The 1,841-nt window shown below is 61.4% G+C and overlaps 1 protein-coding gene; it reads left to right on the forward strand.

The window, feature by feature from the left end:
- The first annotated feature begins 96 nt into the window (after positions 1-96).
- Positions 97-772, forward strand: CHC_T00003495001 (hypothetical protein). XM_005714809.1 is given in 2 exon segments: positions 97-294; positions 295-772. 1 exon segment carries the CDS (start codon positions 97-99, stop codon positions 292-294), a length of 198 nt encoding a protein of 65 aa, XP_005714866.1. The 3' UTR covers positions 295-772.
- Positions 773-1,841: the final 1,069 nt, after the last annotated feature.

Consider the following 1,841-nt stretch of genomic DNA (forward strand, 5'->3'; position numbering starts at 1 on the left):
CACCACATCCACCATGTCCGGTGTCGTGCGTCACGCCGCCAAGAAAGTGAGCGCCTCCACGGAGATCGCGATGGGCTTGGCCCTGGGCCTTGCGGTATGTCCTGCCGCGTTCCTCTCGCCCCCAGCGCGCCCACACCGCCACCGCACCGACTAACCGCCCCCACCCTCTCCCCCCCACCCCGACCACCGTCACTACAGGCCGGCGCCGCGTGGCGCTCGTGGCACCTGTCCTATAAGGCCGCCGTCGACGACTACTACAAGGAGTACGAAGCCAAGCAGAAGACCAAGCAATGATCACCGCACACGGCCCGCCAGGCGCGCACGCACCCCCTCCGCCTTGCGCACCCCCGTCCCGCGGTCAAAGCTCCGCGCCTCGCGGCCGTACCTCGCCAGCGGGAGCGTCGTCCCGGACTCGCGTTTGTGTGTTCTGTCGCGAGGCTGGCGCATCTGCGAGGCTGAGGGGCTGTCCGGTCGCACGCGCTCGCGTAGTTGTAAAAGGCTGCTCTTGCTTTACTTTTCATTCCTTTTATATCCTCTTTCTCTCTCTCCGCGTCTCTCGCTCTGCGTCTCTCGCTCCGTCTCCCTCGCCGTGTGCCCTACGCATACGTGGGTACAGTGCCGCTGCGCCCCTTGCTCGTGGCATCGTCAGTTGAATATTTATCGGCCCCTCCTTCCCGTACGCACTTGCCTTTCTCCTTGTTCTAGACGCAACCGCCTGTCCATTTGTGAGTTACCTAGCTAATACATAGACTACCAGTCAATCATATTCCTATCCTTTCTCTATGCTTGCAAACCTTGCTTGCTAAATGTGCTGTGCTGCGCTTGCTAGCTACACTTGATGACCGCATGTCCGATTATTATTATTCTCTCTCTCTCTCTCTCACTTGTCATGTCATTCCACGGGCGCATCGCTGCCGGCAAAAAAAAACAGCAACCGCGCTCCCCTCCCGTTTCCGTCCTGTCATACAATCACGCTGGAGCCCTTGATCCCCAGAAACTCTCTTCTCACGCCGTCAATCTCGCCCTCCCTGTTTTGCTTGCGCAAGTTCAGGCTCAAATTCTTCACGGCAATGTCCACATTATTCTCGCCCACGCGATGCTGCTTATAAATCCCGAGCGCCTTGCGGTACAGCTCCTCAGCCTCGGCGCGCCTTCTTTGCCTATCCACAACAACCCCAACGTACAGCAACAAGTCGGCAATATGCTCATGCCCGGCCTCGATGTTGTTGTAAATCCTGAGGGCGATGCGGAGGTGGAATTCGGAATCCTTCATATGATTGGCCTTGCTCATATTCCGCGCGAGGTCCACGTGCACCTGCGCGTTGTGACTGGTGCACCACAGCCCGTGTTTCTCGCGGTGGTCGATCGCTCTTGTGAACAGCTCGCGCGCCCCCACCGGGTCGCACAAGTCCTCCTGCAGGTGCCGCGCCATCTGCCGCCAGTTCTCCGCCTGTCGGTTCACCTCGTCCACGTCCTTGGGCTCGTCCACCTTCGTCGGCCGGCTCACGCTCACCTTCACCGCCGCGTTGCGGCTCGACCCTCTCAACGGCTTGCGCCGCGAGCTCCCCCGGTCTGGCGTCACCCCCAGCCCCAGGTGCATCCGCTTCAGCGAGTTTTCTTTATCCGCGTCCCTGGCGGCGGCGCCCACGTTAGGGTCCGATGCGGACGGAAACAAGCCGCCGCGATCCCTGGCCCTAAACAGGCCGGACCCGGACCTGTCATCCATGGAGTCGCGCCCGGCGTTCTCCTGCGCGGCCTCCTCCAAGCGCGACGAGAAGCGCTTCATCCAGCCCGACCCGACGCGGAGCAGCAGCGACTTGCGGTTGACGGTGGCCGTGTGC

The sequence above is a fragment of the Chondrus crispus genome, genomic scaffold (genome assembly GCF_000350225.1).
Source record: "Chondrus crispus Stackhouse genomic scaffold, scaffold_191, whole genome shotgun sequence".
NCBI classification, from domain to species: Eukaryota; Rhodophyta; class Florideophyceae; order Gigartinales; family Gigartinaceae; genus Chondrus; species Chondrus crispus.